At 36.9% G+C, this 23,715-nt stretch overlaps 1 protein-coding gene across 2 annotated transcripts in view; it reads left to right on the top strand.

The window, feature by feature from the left end:
• Positions 1-23,715, top strand: part of LOC117420950 (rapamycin-insensitive companion of mTOR-like) — a 72,986-nt gene that overhangs the window by 21,853 nt on the left and 27,418 nt on the right. For both annotated transcript variants that reach the window (XM_034034751.3, XM_034034753.3), the window contains exons 4-12: positions 13,128-13,192; positions 14,019-14,150; positions 16,848-16,911; positions 18,792-18,918; positions 19,615-19,784; positions 20,172-20,239; positions 22,282-22,349; positions 22,751-22,833; positions 23,266-23,353. In XM_034034751.3, coding sequence (XP_033890642.2) covers positions 13,128-13,192; positions 14,019-14,150; positions 16,848-16,911; positions 18,792-18,918; positions 19,615-19,784; positions 20,172-20,239; positions 22,282-22,349; positions 22,751-22,833; positions 23,266-23,353 — 865 coding nt within the window. The remainder of the gene's footprint in view (positions 1-13,127; positions 13,193-14,018; positions 14,151-16,847; positions 16,912-18,791; positions 18,919-19,614; positions 19,785-20,171; positions 20,240-22,281; positions 22,350-22,750; positions 22,834-23,265; positions 23,354-23,715) is intronic.

Here is a 23,715-nt window from a genome sequence, read left to right as displayed (position 1 = left end):
TCTTAAAGATTGACCTTCATTTCTTAAAGTAATTAGTCTTTTTTCTTTGCTTAACTGAGCGTATTTTGCCATTTTCTGCTCCCTTACATTCAGGAATGACAAACTTGTGCCTATGCTACCTATATTTATAGTAATCATGGACCCTCACCTGTTAACAATAATTGGTGACAAAAGGTTAATTAGGTAACATGCTGGTTAACTCGGAGAACATCTAACAAAAACACTTTTATACTTAGGCCAGTGTTCTAACACCGAGATATACACATTTTAGACTTTTAACTGACTTGGGCTTGACTGAAATCCCCTTGCTTTGGGTGACCATTTCATTGAAATTGATAAGATTTACATTTTCATTTAAAAATAAAATCTATATATATATATCTATATCTTCAGCCTTTTTCAGTCAACTGCTGGACAAAGGCCTCCCCAAGATTCTTCCACAAAAGCCTGTCTGCTGCATCCCTCATCCACGTTGCTCCGATGTGTTTCCTAATTTCATCTTGCTGTCTTCCTGGACGTCGTCGTCTTGGTCGTTTTATATCTCTTGGAATCCAGTCTAGTATCTCCTTGGTCCAGCAATGGTCTTCTTGCTACAATTCGGGCCCACTGCCATTTCAGTTTTTTCACTCTTAACCCTTTGCAGTCCATTTATTAACTGCGCGTCAGGCAAGCCAGGTCTAATTAATTTTCACACGCGCAGTTAATTTTATACGCGCTGTTTAAAAGTATTTTTTTTCCACAGTCAAACGGGTTTAAATGGCCCTGCATATCAACAAAGCACTCACTAGGCATCTCCAGCCCCGCCCCACCCTTTCGTTTGCTATAGCGTTCACCTATGTAAGAAATAAATAATAATAATAATAATAGTCGTACATACCGATCGATCATCTCCGGATCACTCGTTTTATCACCAAACTCCTCAATAATGCGATCCAAGTCATTATTTTATTACTATAACATCTGAAAAAAGCTCTGCAAATGTCCATGATAGTCTCTGTGCGCTGACGCACTCAGCCAGCTTGTTTACTATGAACGCCCCGTTATCTGATACCTGATACCATGTATGACTACTCATGAGATATGCCATTTTTTTTTTTTTCGACTTGTCTCGGCTCCTGTCGGACCCAGTCCGACAAAGGACCTGTGAGGAATAATTGCAATGTCGGACCCAGTCGTTATGCCGTTTTCTTCGGGTGCCTTTCCTGTCTTCATATGTTTGATAGCATGTTTCTCTTCTTCTGGTAGAAAGTCTGGAACTTCTTCCTCGGGTTGTGTTTTTTCCATCTCTTCTTCGTCATCTGCTACGTTGCTCTTTTCATCTTGATATAATTTTCTGTAAAAGTCTTCGATCTTCAAAATCAATTTTTGTGGTTATTCATGACAGTCCCGTCCTCTTGTTTGATTGCTGAAATCTATTTTTCCCCAACGAATCTGTCTTTTTTGTTTTGCTTTCTTCATGCTTCGGTTGTTTTCAATAGTTTTCTGTACCAACCTACAGTTGAATGACCGTGTATCCTCAATAATGCGCTTTCTTACTGTCTTGCAGAGCTCAATGTATTCAATCTTTGACTTCAGAGTTGCTGTTTTGTTTCATTTCCCTTTTCTTCATGAGGTCTTTTGTGATCTTCTGGTCGCATTTTGTACTCCGTGTTCCAGCAATGTTTTTTGCTGTTTCTGCAGTTACTTGCGTCACTTCCTCATAGATTTTTTATACCTCAATTGCTTTATCATTTTGCAGATTCTTCAGTTCCAGTTGAAACACCAGGCTTTGCTTCTCGAGCATTTCTACATTGAATGCGTTGAAACCAGTATCTAAGATGGAGGGTTAAAATGTTGTATTGTTGTATTTCAAAGCTTTTTTCAAAATGGCGCCTCTAGTGCACTGGGGTTTGAGGTCTTTCCTCTATCACTGCAGGAAAAATATAAAAAATTACAGGTACATTATTTAAACCGTTGTAGCAACACATGGGGACGTGTAGTACTATATTTTTTGGAACCCTGCTACTTGCTCTTTTAAGGTTGCTGTAGTAAAACCATTGCTTAAAAAACCTATAATGGATCCAAAAGTTCTTAACAATTTTAGACCTATTTCAAGTCTCCCCCTTTTCATCCAAAGTTTTAGAGAAAGTAGTAGCTGACTAATTAATACATTTCTTGCAGTACATAATATGGTTGTAGTACTGAAACTGCACTTCTTAGTCGTAAATGATGTGCTGTATCTTCCGATATGGTCTCACCCTCAATTCTTATACTTCTAGATCCAAGTGCAGCATTCGACACTATTGATCATACTATTTTGATTGATCGTCGTGAGCGTCCAGTAGGATTGTCAGTTTGTGTCTCGTCTTGGTTTATATCTTATCTTTTCAAATAGGTTTCAATTTGTAAAAATTGAGGTAGAACCCTCTTATATCTGAAGTTGCATGTGGTGTCCAACAGGGTTCCATTCTTGTTCCAATGCATTTGTTCTTGTATATGTTACCCTTAGGCGATATTGGTCGTAGACATTGTTATGCTGATGATACTCAATTATATTTATCTCTGAAACCGGATGACACCTCAACCTGTCTTGCTTGATCATATTAGATGTTTTCGTTGTCCTTTGAAATAGAAGCTACAAATAGGACATCTTTGTTGGGCTGAAAAAAAAAAACTCTGGGAATGTGCCTGTGTGAGAGAAAGCTGCAACATCAGTCAAAGCCACTACCTTCAAAGCAAATAGCCTGTCAATCAGGTTGAGTAAGTAAATAGAGGCAAGTCTGGCAGGTTCACAAAGGGCTTGACTGTCTCTATATGAAGTTCAGTGCAGTTCAATGACAGAATGCAGTAGTAACACAACTAAGAAGGGACGCATAGCACAAAACCGAGCATGGATGATGGTGGTTACCCAAAGACCACTAGGGAAATTGAACAGACGATTGAGGCTGCAAAGGAGTTAACCTCTGGACATACCAATGATGTAGATCTTTTTCACATATTACTTGTTTACAAACCATTCGATATGACAGGCTTTCGCTTATGCTTCTGGGGATCAGCGCTCCAGATAAGGTTTGGTGTCTACGAGTAACTTAACCTCTAATTTTAACACTGAGATAGTAAAATGTATTTTCAGGGGGTAAAATGAAACGTTGCCTTGAAGTCATTAGTAATCTTGATTAAATACTGTACAATCTTTAATCGAAATGGAGTATGCATTAAAAAAGAGCCTTCCATTTTAACTGCAATGTTACTTTGAACGACTGTCCAACCACACGTGTGTTCTACAAGGTTCTTTATCGGCTCAGCGTGTTTTTTTCCAGGTATCACACCGACTCTGCAAATGAATTACGTTACTTATATTTTAACATTAATTCTTAAAGTCGGTGAAAATGTTAAAACTTCAATATAAAACCATGCAGATAAATAAGATAAGAAAATACATTAACACTAGAACTGCCACGGCAGTCATTTTGACAGTTTTCACTTTTAAAATTTAAATTAGTCTGCGTGTGTGAAAGATACACGGTTGTCCGTTCTTGACTTTTCCTAAATACATGTATTAAATACCCAGATGCCGTTTGAAAGGCAGGATCACAAAAATAAGGTTATAATCCCCTCTACCTAGAACCTCCAGAGCAGTGATTGTGAATGCCTTTTACAATACATGTTTTTATTTTGAATATAACCAACAATATTTTATATACAAGCCTGTTGTTATCTCTACTAGACCTGGCAGCCATCAATTCCTTTGTTTTGTACAAGGAATGCACCAGGGAAAATCGGTAGGAGAGATCTTGAAGCCCCACAGCGCTTCAGCAGAAACATTTCGATCAGAAAACTGCAAAGCTGCTGCAGCAGCTCAACCTGGATTATGTGCTGCGAGTGACATCACGCAAGAGAAAACATGTTACTTTCATTTTGCATTAAAAATTACTTTTTTGTTTTTAGAGTTTTGTATGTACATATAACCGTTTACACCTGTTTACACGCTAGTTTCTTTTTAAATGTATTATAGTTTTTCATTTTTTTAAGTAGTGCTTTATATGTGGTAAGTTAGAAAATAAATGCATTCATAAATTAGTTTGTCTTTCATTTTAACATTGATGTTGTTTAAAATGTACTGTCATAATGACTGCTGGTGGTGGTTTTAGGTATGAGTATAACCGCTATGGTTCTAGTGTTAATACATTATAAAACGATTAGTTTAATATTATAGGCACCTTTTTTAGCGGTTGCTTCTGACGATGGTTGCAGTTGGATTTGTAGCTGGACAGGGGTGTTCACACTTCAACCTGTTGAGCTTTTGCGTTTTTCTTATTCTTACTCTGATTTGGTTGCAAAGACAGCAGGTCTAGCCAGAGATTGGATAATGTTTGTTGGGTTGGTTTTCTTGCGTACAGTTTCCTAGTAATTGAAGGCATTTTATTCTGTGAGATGTAGTTGTTGGTGAGTGTTTATGGGGAGGTGGGAGGGAAGATAGACAAGCTGTGCAGCACAATTTCTATGCAATTTCTATGCATTTTTTAATGCGTAAAAATGGCAGGTACACAGTAGTGCTGCATGAAATGATTATTAATGTAATAGATTACTATCGATTTGTTACTTCGATTGATCGATTATTCGGATAAATACCAACACATCACTCAAATAGCTAGCAAGTGGAACCATTTTAACAGAGTTTTATGTACCCAGTACAATATATGTCTGCTTTGCTTTTCTATTTCAGCAACAAAAGTACTCTAAAGTATCTAAAATAAAGAATACTCAGCGTAGTATCCTTCTGAAGAAAAAAAACTGCCAAGGTCAAATAATGCATTGAGCCCATTAAACATACTACAAATGAACTTTAACATTTTACAAGCAGAAACTATTTATTTTTAAGTTGACCACTTCGTAAGACAAACAACTACGTATGTTAATTATTGCTTTTTGATAAAAAAATTCTAACAATGGAATGACATGAAAAGTAAAACAAAAATTGTCTAACTTTGCTATAGTATTACATTTCACAGCAGGATGTACTTTAAACAAATAACCTGTTTTGTTTTCAAATCTGAATAGCCCTTTTTAAATATTTATTTGCTGAGGAAACTGAAGACATGAATTATATTTTGTCACCAAGTCAGTCACATGGCAAAGTCCACAGTATTTGAGTGCAAGAACACCAACATGTCAACATGTTCTGGGGTTAGACTTGCCCACTTCCTTGACTATAGAGCCTGCTGCTGAAAACAAACGCTCGAGGGCAAAGACCTCACGTCCGCCATTTCAGTATTTTAGCCACTGCTTTTTATTGGTATTTAATCGTAATCTTGATACTTGTATTGCTTTTGTTATGTATCATCTCTGGATGCTTTACATTGCATTGATCAGTGTGTGATTTAAATACATAACCTTTACAGTAAACAAAACAGAAAATATCGTTTAATTACTTATCTATTATATATGTGTGTGTGTGTGTGTGTGTGTGTGTATATATATATATATATATATATATATATATATATATATATATATATATATATATATATATATATATATATATATATATAATATTAGTGCTTGGACAAATACTGGAGCAAATATTTTGACATGTATTCGGATACAAAATTCAGATTTTTCGTATTCGCTAGAAATTACAAATTGCACTTATTTACCACCTCACCAAAAGTTGTGCTACAGTTTTAAACATGGCAAATGTAAAAGAGCTCTATGTGATATGCGAGATTACTATATTAAAAAAAAATTGTGTATGTCCACAGTTTACTGTGAAGAAACGGCAGTGGCAAGGAATAAAAAAAAAAGGTACAAAAATTAAATACATTGTCCTGCGTATATAACACAGAATTGTGAACGTAACCTGAAATGCGGTGTCAACTTTATGTACTATTTATTTTGGGAATAAACAAAAACAAGGTTTAACTTGAATTGCTATTTGGCTTCCATTGTATTGTAGTTAATTCACTGGGGTAAAGTAAGGCAGAGAGAGAGAGAGAGATCAGATGTTTCATGAGACGTCGTTTGATTATATCCCAAGAATTTTCTTGCATATTTGGCAATTCACCTTTTTCCTTTCCTCACCCTCGAATACAAAATATTTCCAAAGAGATTTTGCTCTTCCTCCTCCATTTTCTGCCATTTTTTTCCTATGCTTCTGCACAATTTAAAAAAAAAAAAAAAACATGACCAGCCCAAGAGTAGAAAAAAATAAAATTTGAGCAAAACTATGCCTAAAATAGGGGTGTCTAGAATACAGTTTTCATTCTATATAAGGAAATGTTAACTTTAAAACATACATTACATTGGTTTAGACATGTATGACAAAAAATTGACAAAAATCAAATTTTAGTAATATTGTTTGTGACTGCAGGTCAGCTCTATGCAAAACATGCCACCCCCGGCCATGCCCCCCACCCATGTAAAGAATCGACTCCTCATCCTTGGAATCAATTCTCAAAATTTCGAACGTCAGAATCGGGAATCGACTCCCACCACTACCAACAGCTGCAGAGCTATTAGCTCAGAGGAGCAGCGCATCTGTTGGCTCAGAGGAGCAGCGCAGCAGCGCATCTGTTGGCTCAGAGGAGCAGCGCAGCAGCGCATCTGTTGGCTCAGAGGAGCAGCGCAGCAGTGCATCTGTTGGCTCAGAGGAGCAGCGCAGCAGCGCATCTGTTGGCTCAGAGGAGCAGGGCAGCATCGGATCTGTTGGCTCAGAGGAGTAGCGCAGCAGCGGATCTGTTAGGTCAGCATGTGCACTGTAAGGAACGAGTCTCACAGTAAACATCGCCTCTCGGGATGGAATGAGGAATGGGTAAAGGACCCAAGGTACAGCCCCTGACTGTAAAACACTGACCATGGTATGTTTACAACCTTTAAGTGTAATGCTGTTAATAATCCATATGGGAGAGTATTTTCACTTATTTTGACACTTCCTCCAATGATCAGTTTTTAGTTCGATTGCACGAATTAAGGTTTGTGTGTTGAAGTATCAATGTAAGGCAAGTCAAACTTGTTAAATATCAAAGACGTTTGTTTGAAACACAGCCTGGAGGTTTACTGACTGATGATGTCACCTTTAGGAATGTTCTGCCGATTGTGCAGGCAGCACAGACAGCCAGTCAAAAGAGGCACATCCGAGAGACAATTTATTGAGGTTCCTTGTAGTAATTACAGGCAGGGTGCATACATGAAGTCAGACCACCACATAAGATGTGTCCGCATTCATGCAGGGATAGTCAAAGGTAAAAGCTATGGCTGTTTTTTCTCCAAGCCACGAAAAATAAGCTGCACAGATTACCTCTATCTGTGCAGCCCCCCCCCCCCCCCCCCCCCCCTCCCGGGCCTATGTGATTTTCTAGGGGAAACACTGAGAAAAATAAATAAATTTAAATAGTTACAGACGTGCTCAAATTTGTTGGTAGCCCTCCACAAAAAACGAAGAATGCACAATTTTCTCTGAAATAACTTGAAACTGACAAAAGTAATTGGCATCCACCATTGTTTATTCCATATTTAATAGAAATCAGACTTTGCTTTTGATTTTTTATTCAACATAATATTTTAAATAAGAAAACAAATGAAAATGGCATGGACAAAAATGATGGGACCGGTAACCTAATATTTTGTTGCACAGCCTTTAGAGGCAATCACTGCAATCAAACGTTTTCTGTAGCTCTCAATGAGACTTCTGCACCTGTTAACAAGTAGTTTGGCCCACTCTTCCTGAGCAAACTGCTCCAGCTGTCTCAGGTTTGATGGGTGCCTTCTCCAGACTGCAAGTTTCAGCTCTTTCCATAGATGTTCGATAGGATTCAGATCAGGACTCATAGAAGGCCACTTCAGAATAGTCGAATGTTTTGTTCTTATCCATTCTTGGGTGCTTTTAGCTGTGTGTTTTGGGTCATTATCCTGTTGGAGGACCCATGACCTGCGACTGAGACAGAGCTTTCTGACACTGGGCAGTACGTTTCGCTCCAGAATGCCTTGATAGTCTTGAGATTTCATTGTGCCCTGCACAGATTCAAGGCACCCTGTGCCAGGCGCAGCAAAGCAGCCCCAAAACATTACCGAGCCTACTTGAAAGCTTCATTTTTACGTCTGTGAACTTAGAGCTGATGTGACTTGCCAAAAAGCTCCAGTTTTGACTCATCTGTCCAAAGGACATTCTCCCAGAAGGATTGAGGCTTGTCAATATGCATTTTAGCAAATTCCAGTCTGGCTTTTTTATGTTTTTCTTTCAAAAGTGGAGTCCTCCTGGGTCTTCTTCCATGGAGCCCACTTTCGCTCAAAAAGCGACGGATGGTGCGATCAGAAACTGACGTACCTTCACCTTGGAGTTCAGCTTGTATCTCTTTGGCAGTTATCCTTGGTTCTTTTTCTACCATTCGCACTATCCTTCTGTTCAATCTGGGGTCGATTTTCCTCTTGCGGCCGCGCCCAGGGAGGTTGGCTACAGTTCCATGGACCTTAAACTTCTTAATAATATTTGCAACTGTTGTCACAGGAACATCAAGCTGCTTGGAGATGGTCTTGTAGCCTTTACCTTTACCATGCTTGTCTATTATTTTCTTTCTGATCTCCTCAGACAACTCTCTCCTTTGCTTTCTCTGGTCCATGTTCAGTGTGGTGCACACAATGATACCAAACAGCACAGTGACTACTTTTCTCCATTTAAATAGGCTGAATGACTGATTACAAGATTGGAGACATGTGTGATACTAATTAAAGAAACTAATTAGTTTGAAATATCACTATAATCCAATTATTTATTATCTTTTCTAAAGGGTACCAACAAATGTGTGCAGGCCATTTTAGAATGTCTTTGTAGAATAAGCAATAATTCATCTCTTTTCACAGCTTCTTTGCTTTATTCTATGACATACCAAAGGCATGCAAGTATACATGATAAAATAGCTTTTAATTTCATCACTTTTCAGGAGGAATGAAGCATTATTTCAATGAACTGTAAGGGTACCAACAAATTTGAGCACGTCTGTGTGTGTGTATATATATATATATATATATATATATATATATATATTATATAAAAATAAACTACAAAAAAAAGTTGCTTGCTGTATGCAACTAATTGATGACAAGAGCCAACAGTTACATGATTCATCTCCTTCAGTTGCTTTGATTATGCGTGCCTTGTTGTGTTTCCGGCTGTTATTGTGCTGTAGTAAAACAGGGTGTTTATTCCAGCCAGGCCATGATGATGCTTGTGTTTGTATACCTGATCTCTTCCGATTTGAAATACGGAAAGAGGGAGTGATTCAGAGAGAGCCTTCCCAATTTATATGAATCTCCTTTTAAGGTTTTGGAAGAGTTAAGTGATTTGATCCCCCAACCATGTGAGGGTCACATGCCCATGCCTGCTTCCTGACATCACCTCAGTGGATTAAGTAACCTCACAACAACTACAGCTTCTGGAGAGGTGAATACAGGATAAGAGTATTTCATAGGCTTCATCAGTTTGTGGAGGTATCTGTTTTGAAATGCAGTTTATATGCTTATACCTACTATGAAGCCAATTTTGGAGGTGTGCAGGTGAAACTGATTCTACACATTCCATTAAAACACAGCTTAATGGGTTTACTGCTCAGTTTGTCAATGTAAAATCAGATTCAAGTTGAAGATGTGTCTTCATTTATACACTACCAGCTAGCATGCTTTCTTTTGAAGAAAGCAGATTTACTATAAAATGTAAATTAGTCAAATAAAATGGTTTGCTATTGCTAATGGAAAGCATATACCACTGAATTGTGGTGGTAGATCTTACTGTTTTCTACACTAATACATACCTTGTGGTTTTTGTTTTGTTTCAAGGCGTATTGTGTGTGCATTCAGAGCTGACATGGTACTTGTATTGGTATGACTCGGATGCAAGCAAGTGACAACAAATTATGTTTTTTTTAGAATAGGAGTTACAGTGGAATGTTTTAGGGCTGCTGGAACCACCTCAGATTTCAGAGACAGATGTATAGTTTTGGTAATAAAGGGAGCAAGATAATCAATGCATTGAACTACAAGCTTAGTTGGCCAAAGGTCCAGAGAACATGTCTATTATTGTCAACCTTAGCTACATTTAAAAGCTTCAGAGTAGAAACATTTTCTGTGGTAACATGTGTGTCTTGAGCATTAAGTGACAGCAAAGAATTTCTAATGGATTCAACTTTATCAAAATCCATTTAGCAAAATCCTCACAATTTAGAGAAGTAGAGCCAGCAGTATGGTTAGGATGTAGAATTTTGCTAAAGGATCTTAAGAGTACTTTAAAGTTGCCATGACCCTCGGTAATAATGTCAGAGTAATAAACAGTTCTAGCTGATGCAAGAGCATATAAGTAGATAAATGTTACTTCCAGATCTCCCTATAGACAGTCAGTCCCAAGCTTCTCCATTTACGATCGTTTACATCCAATCCTTTTTAAGTTGGTCTGTATACCAGGGCGAGGAATGGACACAAGGTACTTTCCTACTTTTTTTAGAGGAGCAACGTGATCACTTTTTTAAAACTTTTAAATTGCATTCACTGCATCAAGATGGCTTCCCATGTACCTCTCAGAACTACATTTCCCATCATCCTGCTGCTCACTGGTAAATCCATCTCAGTTACATATGTGAGCAGGAGGATGATGGTAAATGTAGTTCTGAGATATCCATGTGGGTTACATGGGAAGCTAAACCTGGGCTGTTACTGGATGGAAAACAGTGATAACTGTAGGTGATACTTACCGGTGGATGCTTTCTCCGGATTAATGTGACGTGTTGCACTGCCTTTCAGAGACCAATTTCAGAGTGTCAGGTTTTATTTTCGACGTTGCCAGACGCATAACTGCTTAAAGATTATCATCCGTAATCCGATTCCATTGTTTTGATTTGTTGAGACTCAGCAGAGAAAAGGCCTGCTCACAAATTAACGTCCTGCCAAAAAGACAAGCAAACTTCATGGCGCTCTGTCGCAGTTTCGGAAACTTTTCAGAATCAAGGCAATTGTAGAAATTGAGAAAATTTCCTTCGCGGTATTTACTGCAAAGCGAGTCAGAGCGTTGCAGGTCGATAAATTCAAGTTGAATACTCGATTCCACTGCTCCTGGGTCAGTTGAAAATTGGTCAGCGAATAACTTCAGCTTTTAAGTCTCTACGAAAGTCTGAGAATCGCTGCTCAAATGAATACTGAAGCTTCCCCACGACTTCAGTATAGGACCAGGTCACAATTGTGATCTGAAAACACCTGCTGGCATGTAGGAAAGTGAGAGAGATCACTTCATTGCAGTTGCATATAGAACAGTTTCAGTTTAGTCTGAAAAGACGTGATTTGGCTGGCGAGGTCACACACTGAAGCCGAACATTGAGATCATTAAGATGGGCAGTAAAGTCAGCAAGGAAAGCAAGACCACAGAGCCACTTAGCATCCTCCAGTAGGGTCACAGGTCTGTCTTTCTCTGTCAGAAAAGATTTAATCTCCAGCAGCAGCGCCACAAACCTTTTCAAAACTTTACCCCTGCTGAGCCACCTGACTTCTGTATGATAAAGTACATCACTGTACTCTGCATCAGTTTCTTCAAAATACTTTTTAAATTGACGGTGGTTGAGTCCACGAGATTTTGTGAAGTTGACCATGGAGACAACAACATTCATCACATGTTTGAAACCCAGATCTTTCCCACACAGATTTTGTTGATGTATAATGCAGTGATACCTCTCCATTGCCCCAGGTGCTGCTTGAGACGTGCAATCATTCCATTACGCTCCCCTGTCATTGACGGTGCACCATCTGTCGAAATGCCACCTAGCGTTTGCCATTCAAAACCTAAAGACTCAATTTTATCACAGAGACTGTTAAACAGGTCAATGCCAGTTGTTCGCCCATGAAGTGATGCCAGTCCCGCTGATTCTTCGTAAGCCTCCAACTCATTTGTCACACCACGCACAAAAATTGCCATCTGGTCTGAGCGGTCAGTAGTTTCATCTGCTGCCAGGGAGAAGTACACAAACTTTTTTGCCACATCTTTTAGCTGACATAAAATGTCATTTCCCAGATCTGACACACGGCGCTGCACTGTCATACGATTCAAACTGATTTTTTAGAACTTCAGTGGGACATCTTTTTTTCACATGCTATTAATATGCAGTCTTTCACAAAATCTCCATCGGTGAAAGGCCGAGAGATCTTGGCAGTTAATGAAGCAATTTCGTAGCTTACCTCGTATGTTACAGTTTTTTATTCTTTTTGCACCTTCTGGAAGGCGTTTTGCTGGACATATAACTGTTGTTTCAAGATCTGCAATTTTTTGTGTGCGTAGTTCTCCTGTGTATTCATTAAAATTGGAATGTTTAGTGTCTTCAATAAAGCAATATTTTTCCGTCCAAGTCTCGTTGAACCGTCAATGCTCAATATCAATTTTTCGTTTATTTATTTTAGCCATAATTGAATGCAACTACACTGCAGTGTATCGCTGGCGCCAACCTAGAAGTATAAGGAAAATCCCCGCTCTGATTGGTTTATCTGTTATGTCACTGATTTACATCTGGAGAACCAATGCACGATTTCAAAAAAATGGAATGTCATAAATCTTAAGGCATGAATCAATCACAATTGAATTTGCTGGTTACTATAGCTACTGCCTCAAATGAGTAGGCGTGTACTAAACGGGAAGTATTTCTCAGTGTGATCTTATACTGAGCTAGTTTATCGGTAAAGTGTGAGAAAAAAAAACTTAATAAAAAAAAAAAAAAAAAAAGCAGGCCGGATTTGGCCCGCGGGCCGTATGTTGTGCACCTATGCTCTAATGTATGACCATGAATATGTGTTGGAGAGTGTATAGACTGTATGAGACCAAAACAATCAAGAACTGATTGTAAACCTGCAGCCAAAGGAGAAGTTAAGGAGTCAATGTGGATATTAATGTCTCCAGTAATCAGTAAGTCCTTTGAGTCAATAGAAGTTAAGTATAACAACTATAGGACAAGTTTCAATAAAGGTGGAGTGGCATAATACAGTATTAGGGTCAATATATGATGACCTGTTTAGGACATAACCATTAATACAGTATGCAGTAAAGTTTGCTGATCGTCATTTACACCTGTGCCTTTCATTTGAATAGTGATCAGATAGACTTTAAAATTCTTTCTCTCTTGTTACAGCTTCTTTGTAATGTCGGCCACTGTGAAGAGAAATTAGGTTTTACTTATGAAGAAATAATAATATGGTAAGTCCCATTTATCTGTGATGTGTGTGTTCATTTTAAATATAGTACTTTACAAATATAACATCTCAAATATAAAATCAAATATGTAATCTTTATCTACAGCAAATGCAAGTTCAGTTTATTTGCATACACATCAGTATGACAGAGACAAAAGTAGTCTTTTTGCCAGTGGGTTAATGTCTGTTTAAAAATCAGTCTGAGTTAAATAATATTTATTCACTGTAATCCCCTGTTTTCCTTTTGGTGATCCTTGTTTTGCTCTGCTGCAAGTCCAATTCAGCAAACCAAAGCCGGAACTGCCACTGGCTCTTGCATGGCCTGTGCTCTGCAGTGCCAGCTCCTGATCTGCATCCTGAAAAGGATCTGCACTAATTTCACAAGAAAACCCCTAAAGTCAATCATACAGATTTTTACTATCAGTAGATTGATTAATAGGTAACAGATCAGAAAGAGTTAAAGGTAGTGACAATACAAAACAACAGCAGAATGTCTGATGACACTCTCTGAAAGGGTATACCACCAATCTTGATCTTTTGACCAAATGTATGTGTACTGTGGGTACAATATTTTGAATGCAAGGAAGTCCACAAGGTGAGCGTTTATACCCAATATTGGCAAAAGGTAGTGGATTCAACATCCATAACCAATGTTGATCCATGTCTTATTTCATCAATAGTAAATCTAAACAAAGCAATGGGAGTGTACTCAAATAGATAAATATCTCCTAAACATTCTGGTGGTATGATTTAAGTAGATGTGTGTTAGAAATGTGTTATGAGATGTGTAGTAGGATATAATTCTCAGAATGTTGTTCTTCCCCCTGCAGTCTGCGATTAGCATTATTAAATGAAGCAAAGGAGGTGCGAGCAGCAGGTCTTCGAGCTCTCCGATATCTCATCCGAGATACCACTATTCTACAGAAGGTGCTTGGACTGCGAGTAGATTACTTGATAGCAAGGTAACATCACTACATTCTAGCTGATTGAGTGTGTGTGTGGCTTGTTTTTAACTGTCGCTAAGCACTATTACTGAGGCACTGCAGATACATTTATCTACTGAACAGTAAATGGTCATGAAAATGCCTCGAGATCCCAGAGCTAATGTTAACGGAGAGAGACAATAAATCCCCTCATTAAAATCTAAATGTGAAATAGTCTGTTGCTTTAAAGGCTCTTTAACTGAAATAATACATCACTAACTCCCCTTCACATCATAGCAGTTTTCCAGTCAGTATAATTTTTATGGGGATAGTCTTAACTGGCTGTTTCCATTGGAGCTGTTAATTCACTAAAAGAATTAAATGTGCTGTTAGCCCAATGGAAACAGGCTTCATTTGCATAAATGTCGCTATTATGCAGATTTAAAAAATACATTGGACTCTTATTTGGGAAATTCAGTTTGCTAGTTCATGTGAATTAATACACATGAATTCAATGGAAACAAGTATATTCGCATAAAAAGAAAGCATGTTTTAACCCTTTCCTGCACGGCGACCTTATATGGGGACGGGGAAGACAAATGCATAACAGCCTCGTGTGAGCTGTGAGGATGCAATGCACTTTATAAAGCAATGGAAAACATTTCTAATGAAATATATTTAGTATGTGCCCCAATTTTTTATTTATCTTTTTCCCCTGCAGCTATTTTGAACAATTTGTGCATGAAAGGGATAATGAAAACCTGGTGCGTTCTAAGAATTAGGTTTAATTGGGGAAGTAGATTAAGTCTGTTTTTTTACCGTTTATTTGAAGAATTTGCTGTAACTACTGCAAAGTAGACTTTATATAAAAAATAGGCAATTAACAGGCATTATTATTATTATTATTATTATTATTATTATTATTATTATTATTATTATTAATTCCTTAGCAGAAGCCCTTATCCAGGGCAACTTACAATTGTTACAAGATATCACATTATTTTTTACATACAATTAACCATTTATACAGTTTTTACTGGAGCAATCTAGGTAAAGTAATAAACATAAACATTTTGTGTTAAAGCACACGTTTCACTACTTAAACAAGAGTACACAAGGTCGTGATAATCTATTATAAAAAGAGAACAGATAGATAAATTAATGCACCTCAAGATTGTATTTTGTCTTCGTACTGATAAAACAAGGAAGATGTTATTTGGATCATGGTAACGTTATAGCTAGCTATTCTCTTTTTTTATTTTCCCCTGTTTTCAGAATTGATAAAGTAATTATCTACCTATTATGTGTATTTTTAGTGTGTGTGAAACCAGGGTTAACATTATAACTAAATAATCTTCATTACAGATTAAATTACTATTTTATCGAAGCTGAATAAATGTAATATCCTAAGCCATTGCCTGTTATCTTATAAAATCGCAATGTTTTTAACAGTTATTTAATTTAAATTTTGGTCTATAAAATAAACTTCATACCTTGAAATTGTATCCACGTTGTTCTGTACTGTGTAGGTATTTGTACTCCACTGTCCAATACGATTTGCATTGTGGGCCTCGAGCGTATCTGCATGGGGGTGGTACAAACCTTAGTCATCATCGGGAAACTCTATTAGCTTTATGAAAAAAAAAAAAAAAACTAATGCCGGTGTCTTAGGGAATTAGTAGACCAGGGAAAAAGTGGATTGTGCAGTAAGGCAAAAGGAAGGTGCGGCAGCAGTCTGATTTAAAGGGGACGTTAACTACATGAATCAACATTTTCTATCTGGTCATTTTATTTGCCAGATCGTACGGTAATGTGTTCACACACCACTTTTTTTTATTTATATATTTATTTTTGGTCTGTAAAATATATGTGCGTTGCAAAGTGTTCATTTATACTGTAACTTGCATCTCTCTTTATACTAGGCCTAGTGTTAAACGCTTGTCAGCTTTTTTCTGCCTGTAAAAATGTTGTTGTTAAACGGATGTAGATGATGTTAGTGCAACGTTGTCTGCTTTTTACAATGTACCACCTCCCGCTGTAAATCATCTAAATTTTGCGTGCAGCTTCATAGGTAGTTTCAAAGCCATAATTCTGCCAGAAATACGCAGTTGCAAAGTCAGTGCGTTACAAAAGCTGCATGAAGTATGTGCATAAATCGTGCAAGAGCGCTCTGTAGCACTGGCAACTAGTAAAAAAGTTGTCAGTAAGCAGCGTGCAGTTGCTAATATCAGAATTCCATTAACATTAAATCTATGGGCTGGGATTGGCTCCTGGGAAAATGTTGTGAATAACCGAAAGTTGTCCATCAGGGTTGCTAATAACCGGCATCTACTGTATATATTAATCTCACATATCACACAGAGCTCTTTCATTTGCCATCTTTTTTAAACTGTCGTGCAAATTCTGGTGAGGTGGTAAAGAAGTGCAAGGTATTTTTGTAATTTCTAGCGAATACGAACATCTGATTTTTGTATCCGAATACATGTCAAAAAATACTTGTTCGGTCATTTGTCCCAGCACTAATTTTAACGGAAACCCAGTTTTTGCTGTACATTTCTTTCTGTACTGGAACAGCTGTCTGTGTGCTGAATTTATTTAATTAGTCCTTGATTTTTCTGTAAACATTCTGGGGTGCACAATGTTCTTTTCTTCAACCAGTTCAGCGCTAGTAGTTACATTTGTACATAGTGTTCAAATAGTACCATGTTTTACTGACTTTTGTATTTTCTTTGCTAGGTGTATAGACATACAACAGAGCAACGAAGTAGAGCGAACACAAGCACTTCGATTAGTCAGAAAGGTAAGGCTTCAATATAGACATATCCTATTGGGAGCTTTCCTTTTGGGAGCTACCCTAATTTTTCTTTGATTAATAATTTACATGAGACTCAGGCATTTTGTGCTGTCCCCTGCTAAAGATTGTAGAGCTTTCAAAGATCCATGAGCCACTTACAACAGCGTCTCACCTGAAAGACGGAGCACAAGGAGGTTAAGTGACTTGCTCAGGGTCACACATTGAGTCAGTGAGTGAGCCAGGATTTGAACCGGAGACCTCCTGGTTACAAGCCCTTTTCTTTAACCACTGGACCACACAGCCTCTTATTTATTATTCAAATAAATAATTGGATATATTTACTACAGCATCAATAAAGGTCATATTTCAAGATTTAAGAGGTAGCTCTAGCTGAATTTTTAGATTTTTAAAAAGTTCTTCAGTCTCCAATTATAAATCAACTGTGCAAGAGCAAACCTCACTTCTGTATAGTGTTTATGCTTCAAAGTGAATAATACAAAATAAAATTACGGATGTTATAAAGGTGTTTGTATTTAGTTATAGGCCAGATGAATGTTCTGCAACTTGTTTCTTACCTTACTAGTTGGGTGCAATATTATCAGCAGCCACTGTTCACACATTACCACGTTTATTTACCACTTCAAAAAACAAAAAATGAGTTGTTGGATGAAAATGAAACTTATAATTATTATTGAAAGGGGCTTCAATTTAGTTATTAACAAGATTCTAGACTCTTACTCATCCTTGCCCATCTTTGTGTGTTTACTGAGTTTATACTACAGGACAAGACAACCATACCCTTCAGCTCGGCTGTAATCCAGTATTCCTGAGGCAGACTAGTCTCTCCATCCAACTAGGAGAGCTGCTGGCTGCCCTTAGTCTTACATCCATAGATCACAACTTGCCTAGCTTTTTCCTTATTTTCTTAGCTTGTATACATGTTGTTGTGTGTTTTTTTTTTTTTGTCTTGACAAACAAAGTTTGTGGTTTAATGTTGTGAGTAGAAAGGTGTCCCTTCTGTCTGGACTTCCTTTTTCAAGGGAGGTAGTTGCCTAGTTTGGCCAGGCAGAAATGTGACTGTTCTCAGAAACCCTTAACCACATATATAAACAGTTTATTAAAAGTGTTCCCCTTTTTGAAAGAAAATCTTTAAATATACACTGTGACTCTATCTACTCCCTTTTCTTTCAAATGGTTCTTAGAAAAGAGCACTGGAACAGAATGCAGCCTAAATAGTCAAACTTAAGTTTAATTCCAAGTTAGAGCATATCTTCCATGAATTAAACACAGCTGGTGTTGGGACGGTGTCATGCCGCCTCAGTGATTTCTTCTATGAAGAATTCATTTTGATTACATAATGCTTTCTAGTTCTAGTGCAAGACTAAACCCAGGCCAGCATACAATTCTCTATCATAGACCAATTAGTTAAAACTTGCTCACTGAGATATCTGTGTTCATCCTACATCCGAGTACAGTTGTTGTGTGTGTTATATGCCCTGATATTCTTTTTTCCAAGAATATCAGGGCATATATATGGGGTCTTCATTTTATGAGATTACATTGACAAACATGATCATTGATTTTGGTGTAGGTGACAGAAGGTATTATCTGGAAGTATTATCTAGATGTCTTCACAAGCTGCTACTGTCACTGTCCTATATAGTTAGAATTCCTTCCTTACACTTATGTAATATAGGAAAACAGTTGTTTGATTTAAAATACTGTCACAAACATTTTTTGAGGTCTTTTTTTTTGTTTGATGGCAATTTCAACTGCCAGCTTTAATGTACATTTAATTATTTGCTCTTCAGAAAAACTGTATGATTTGTCATTAAAAATGAAGGCCAATGCAATATTGCAATATACTTTCACTGCTCTCTTTTTAGATGATCACTGTGAATGCTTCGCTATTCCCTAGCTCTATAACAAACTCCTTGATAGCAGTAGGAAATGATGGTTTGCAGGAGAGGGATCGGATGGTACGGGCATGTATTGCCATTATCTGCGAACTAGGTAAGTACAAACGTTTTAATTTATCTTATGATTCAGTTTGTGGAGTAAACTTTTCAGTATTCATTTACATGTTATGAATAAAAAAATGACACCCTGCCACTATTGCCAGTCAGTGCCTTGAGATAAGCAGCTGACTGCACATTTGCCATGTAAATGATATTTCCTGATCCCTTGACGTGCCATGTATAATCCTGTCACCAGGGGATGATGCACTACTGTGTGAATGTTTATCTAGATTGAAAATAAACTGCTTCAGGATGCATTAAGATTACAGCCTGACGTGTTTTAATTCACATTCATCATTCTGATGGAGGGGAGGTGTCAATAACATATTAGTGGGAGACTGCCTGCCAGGTATTTTCTGTTCTAATTAGTGACAGAGGTGTGAGCTAAACTGATCCATGCAGATTCTGGAAAAAATATATATATTTTAAATAACTTAGTAGCCCATGGAGATTTTTTAGCTGTAGCTTAGAAACCCCTTGCAAGGGTTTGAGATGCTATTCAATTTTTTATGTGGGTCATGGTGATATGGATTTTTTTAAAATTTGACAGTTGTAGATTATTAATAGAGAGATAGATAGATAGATAGATAGATTTTTAAATCATTGATTGGGGGGATAAACATACCCTGAATGTAAGCTTTTAAACTATCGTTAACTAAAGGGTCCCTTTTTTAAATATACTTCTCTCCAGCACTTCAGAATCCAGAGGTTGTTGCTCTGAGGGGTGGGCTAAGTACCATTTTGAAAAACGTCATAGACTGCCAGTTGAGTCGAATAAACGAGGCTCTCATCACAACAATCCTGCACCTTCTCAATCATCCAAAAACACGACAGTATGTGCGCTCGGATGTAGAACTGGAGGTATGATTTTGACATTTTGATGTCTTACAAAGACTACATACTCAAGTTCATCTTGATATTGGTCTTTTTTGTTGTAACAAATAGCAAACAATCAAACAACTAATCTGAATGATGCAGGATGTTGAGGATTTTCTGTGTTAATTCAGAAGCTGTAAACTGGCCAGCTGCTCGTCAAAGAGCTGTCAAGAGTCTACCAGTAGGGGGCAGTTTTCTTTCTACGTAACACTGACCTTTTCAGTGTCCCTCTATTATTGTTTTTATTTTATTTTGGAGAGCATGATTTTCATTTGTGTTTTTTTTTAATATATGTAACTGGTAACTGATCCATCAGTAATATTTTGAATAAAAAAAAGGATTGTGTAACACTTGCTTTTTTTTTTCCCTCAGCAAATTTTAGCACCTTACACAGATTTCCACTACAGACACAACCCTGACACAGCTGAAGGGCAACTTAAGTAAGTAAATATTTAATCATCCCTGTGAGGCAAATTAATACTTTTTTGTAAAACTGCAGCTGCCACCACGGTCTCATTATCACCTGCTAATAACTTCATAATCCTTTTGAGCTGCTGACCTTTTCAATGTTAATTCCTCATTTGAAATATAACGGTGCTCTTCGCTTTGACTTGTGACCTAATATGTCGTGATTGACGTAATGCCCTGAGATAGTGGCTTCATACTGAGTAAATGCCTATATGCGAGTGTTGGGCGATACCAAAGACTTGCATTACAAACGATACCAATTCTGATATCTCGATACTCTATACTATTACGATACTATCAATTGCATAAAGTCCCCTAGAAAAAAGTCCATATAGTAATCAAATAGAAGAGGGTAAAAACTGCACAACTTGTTCCTGTTTATCATACTGTTTTAACACATTAATCCAAGAGAATGTTCAGCACCTGAAACACAAAAGATAACAACCGTTTAAATTAAAAAGAAAAATCATTCAGTGCAGTATGAATCAGATTTTTATCATTACAGTTTAACGTTCTGAAATGTACAGTAGTTGACACAAGGTTAACTGAGGAAGTAAACGGCACAGTTTGCAGCGAGGTGGTTTTTATTCTGCATAACTTTTTCAGAATGCCCATGTTGCATAAAATATAAACAATGAAACAATGTCCAAAATCAGGTGAAACCCAAGTTTAGGGTAATTCAAATTTACAAGCCACTGCATCAATATACAGTACATGCAAAACTTCAAGTGAATTAATTTTACAGAAAAATAAGAAAAGTAAATATTCTGAGGAAAACAAAGTCATTCAAGTGCATCTAATTAAACACTTTACAGACCAGTGTTTTCAGTAATAAAAAATAAAAACACACACATCATGAACCTGATTTAAATGTACATTACTACAGTATAGTACTAAAGACATTCTGCTTGCTATTTCAACAGAAGTAATTACAAGGGAGATAAACATACCTGTAAAATAGATTATAGTTTCCAAGCATTCCTAACAAAATGTAACCAATTATAATTATTTTAGCAATATATATGCATATTAATAATTTTTTAATAATTTAATAATTTTTTAATAATTTTTTTAAACTTTACATGTATTTGTATTTGCTTGCGATTGTAATTGATAAGGACGTCTGCTAAGAAATAAATAATAATAATAATAATAATAATAATAATAATAATAATAATAATAATAATAATAATAATAATAATAAACCCATCTAAAAAGAGCAGTCCTTAAAAATGTGCTTCTTACCAATTGAGAATTGCCCTGACTGGAAACAAAAACAAATGATCATGTGATCAACAGCTGAGAAAAAAATGCAGGCTGTTTCTCTGTAATGGAGCAGGCTACCACAATTATACAAATGATTGCCTGGGAGTAGGATTTTGGTAAAAACACGTTTTAAGAAATGACCATCTTTGCTACACGAGCACAGCTGTGCTTCCAATCCATTTCAAATCCGTGTGCTCCATTTAACTAAATAACACCCAGCAAAATTGGTAGGTATGTCAAATAATTTGTTAGGCAATTCCGGTTGACATTTTTCTCTTGCAGTGTGTCCACCATGGTAGTACCGTCTCCATGATGATATTGTGACGCAGTCAGTGTCCTGATATCTGTATCGTGATATGTCGTAGGTCCCAGTATATCGCCCAACACTCCTGTGTACTATGATTTTCTAGATCAAGTTCAAACATGTTTAATACAAGGACAAATTATCACATTTATGGCAGTCTTTTGTCAAAGCCTCATATTTAGACTATTTGAGGTGCTGACTTCTTTCAGTATTTGACGGGATATATTTACTGCATGCAAAATGTGTTGGTGACCTTGCTATTAACCCCTGACCTGATATGGCTGCATGTGGTACACAGCTGCATTCTATGATTCTCTGTCAAGTTGCATTACAGTTCATTACTCTATCACTTCCACATTGTTTAAGCTTTTTGGCCAATCTTTTTTTTACTTAATGTTTGTAAAGGTGGTATCCAGGTTGTTTTAACATTATTTTTTTATGCAGGGAAGACAGAGAAGCACGGTTTCTCGCTAGTAAAATGGCAATAGTGGCAGCATTCCGATCTTGGTCAGGTAAGGACAATTTTGCGAGAAAAAAAAGCTAACACGTCAGTATATCATGCATGGATTAATGAGTTGGCAAAGGTGTACAGGTAGATATTTTGTAGCATTTTGCTTAAGTTTTGTATATATTTGTTTATTTATAGGGATTTTTTCAAACTTTTTACTCACCTGATGATAAGCTTATCTGATCTTAAATACAACTTACAATATGCATTACATTAAGTGATAGGGACTTTATTGCATGCTTTGGTTGCATTATTTAAGCACTGAGTCATTGTAGGACAAACAACTTTGTTGGTGTTATTCAACAATTAAAAGCATCTAGTAAACTTGAGACTAAAACCCTTACAGCATTTTATTATCTCGCCATACTTGACCCTGCTTTTTTATTTTTTTTTTGTACAATTTAGGAATCATTAACCTTTGCAGGCCAGGAAACTCGGGGATCCAGTCTTTGATAGGTTTGCTCTGTATACCAAATATGGAAGTGAGGGTATGTAAACATTCCTTTTAGATCGTTGGTTTTTTTATATATATTTAACAGCAGAAGGTTGGTGGTTTATTTTGGCATGGAAATAAATTGCCTGTCGCTGAATTTTGTGATTGGTGACTTGTATGTTTCATAAAATAGGTAAATTGGCTGCCGTGAATTGTGTGTAGTAAGGTCGTCCTGGTTGGTGTTAAATAATGTACCAAATGCAGACTTCATAAAAATCCATGTATTGTCCAGACAGAGATGTGCAGTAAAAGTACAATACTATACTATGCTCAGAGTACATTTTGCTGTTTAATTTACTATTTTTAAAAACTCATATTGCATCTTCTGGTGTTTGTCTTTCTATGTGGATGGTTTTGCACCTTTTTTGACTAACAGTCCTCAGATGCTTTGAAAAATGTTTCTAACTCTGGTTTCTTCTGTTAACAGCAAGAGTTGTTAGAAGTGATGTATGATATTTTCCGGCTCCCTGTCCCTGTTGTGACGCAAGATTTTATTGAAGCTCTTCTTAGTGTAGGTGGGTAATGAGTATTTTTGACAATATGTATTATTCTGCTTAAGCACAGTTGAATAGAAGGTTCTTGAAAAGAATCACAATTCCTACAGTGAGCGCTTACTACATTAAGATGGCTGCTAATTCTATTTCAGTGTATTTAAAACATTGATTGAAACATTACAGAATGGGGAAAGTAATGGCTGTCGATTTTAGCCACAGAGTTTTAGACTAACGTTGTTCCATATTTTGTATAGTTAATTAAGCGTCCCTACAGGGGCAGATTATCGGCCCTATTTTCAATCAAGTGCAAATGAACATTTTCAGAGCAGAAAAAATAATTTGAAATAATGTTAGACGACTAGGAAGAAACTACTCAAAACCAC

Source organism: Acipenser ruthenus, chromosome 1 (assembly GCF_902713425.1).
Source record: "Acipenser ruthenus chromosome 1, fAciRut3.2 maternal haplotype, whole genome shotgun sequence".
In the NCBI taxonomy this organism is placed as follows: domain Eukaryota; kingdom Metazoa; phylum Chordata; class Actinopteri; order Acipenseriformes; family Acipenseridae; genus Acipenser; species Acipenser ruthenus.
The sequence above is the reverse complement of the archived record's forward strand: the minus strand, read 5'-3'. Positions and strand labels throughout refer to the sequence as shown.